The sequence below is a fragment of the Penaeus monodon genome, chromosome 29 (assembly GCF_015228065.2).
Source record: "Penaeus monodon isolate SGIC_2016 chromosome 29, NSTDA_Pmon_1, whole genome shotgun sequence".
NCBI classification, from domain to species: Eukaryota; Metazoa; Arthropoda; class Malacostraca; order Decapoda; family Penaeidae; genus Penaeus; species Penaeus monodon.
The window spans coordinates 7,535,051-7,535,688 of NC_051414.1; the positions used below are offsets into that span (position 1 = coordinate 7,535,051).

The 638-nt window shown below is 57.4% G+C and overlaps 1 protein-coding gene across 1 annotated transcript in view; it reads left to right on the forward strand.

Annotated features, from left to right (window-relative positions):
* The window catches only part of LOC119591710 (ribosome-binding protein 1-like), a 57,274-nt gene extending 56,761 nt beyond the window's left edge, over window positions 1-513 (forward strand). Inside the window, exon 2 of the mRNA XM_037940458.1 lies at window positions 230-513. Coding sequence (XP_037796386.1) covers window positions 230-513 — 284 coding nt within the window. The remainder of the gene's footprint in view (window positions 1-229) is intronic.
* The last annotated feature ends 125 nt before the right edge of the window (window positions 514-638 follow it).

The following is a 638-nucleotide window of genomic DNA, read 5'->3' on the forward strand; positions in this document are numbered from 1 at the left end:
GTGCAGATTACATTAACAGCTATAGCGCTAACAACAACAACACTGAAGAAATAAGTTGAGAAAGTAATGAAACCAGATTGCAGAAATTGCAAGCAGCCACTCAAGGTTGGGACTCCTTCTTCAATTGCAAAAATGGCAGAGGCATCGTGTCAGTCAAGGAAGCGGCGATTAAAACAATTCTCCCCGTGACGAAATGATAATTCTGGAAGATTCCTCCGCCCTTCGTCAGCAGCTAAGCATCTGAAGAACTGCGTGACTCACTCCGTCGGCGCCCGCGAGAGACTTCCGCGTCGGGAGGACTTTGAAGGCACCTCCGCGGACGGTGACGGCGACGGTGACGAAGGTCCGGTCGCTGAGGGCGGTGAAGGGGCAGGCCACGTGCCTTCTTCCCCCGGGGATGAGGCCGGTGAAGGGGCGTGCCACGTGCCTTTCCCCCCGGGGGCTGAGGGCGGCGTGACTCAGCGGGATCGGGTGCCTCCAGGAATGCGTCGATCAGCGTTCACGTTCAACTGAACAAGTTATGCGTCCGCTCTCCCGTAATTGGACGGATGCCTGCGTTCCGCGAGGCGCTGCCCAACCGGTCGTTAGTAGCCAAGGCGCCTTTGCGACAGGCCACATCGAGGGGCAAATGTGCGTGC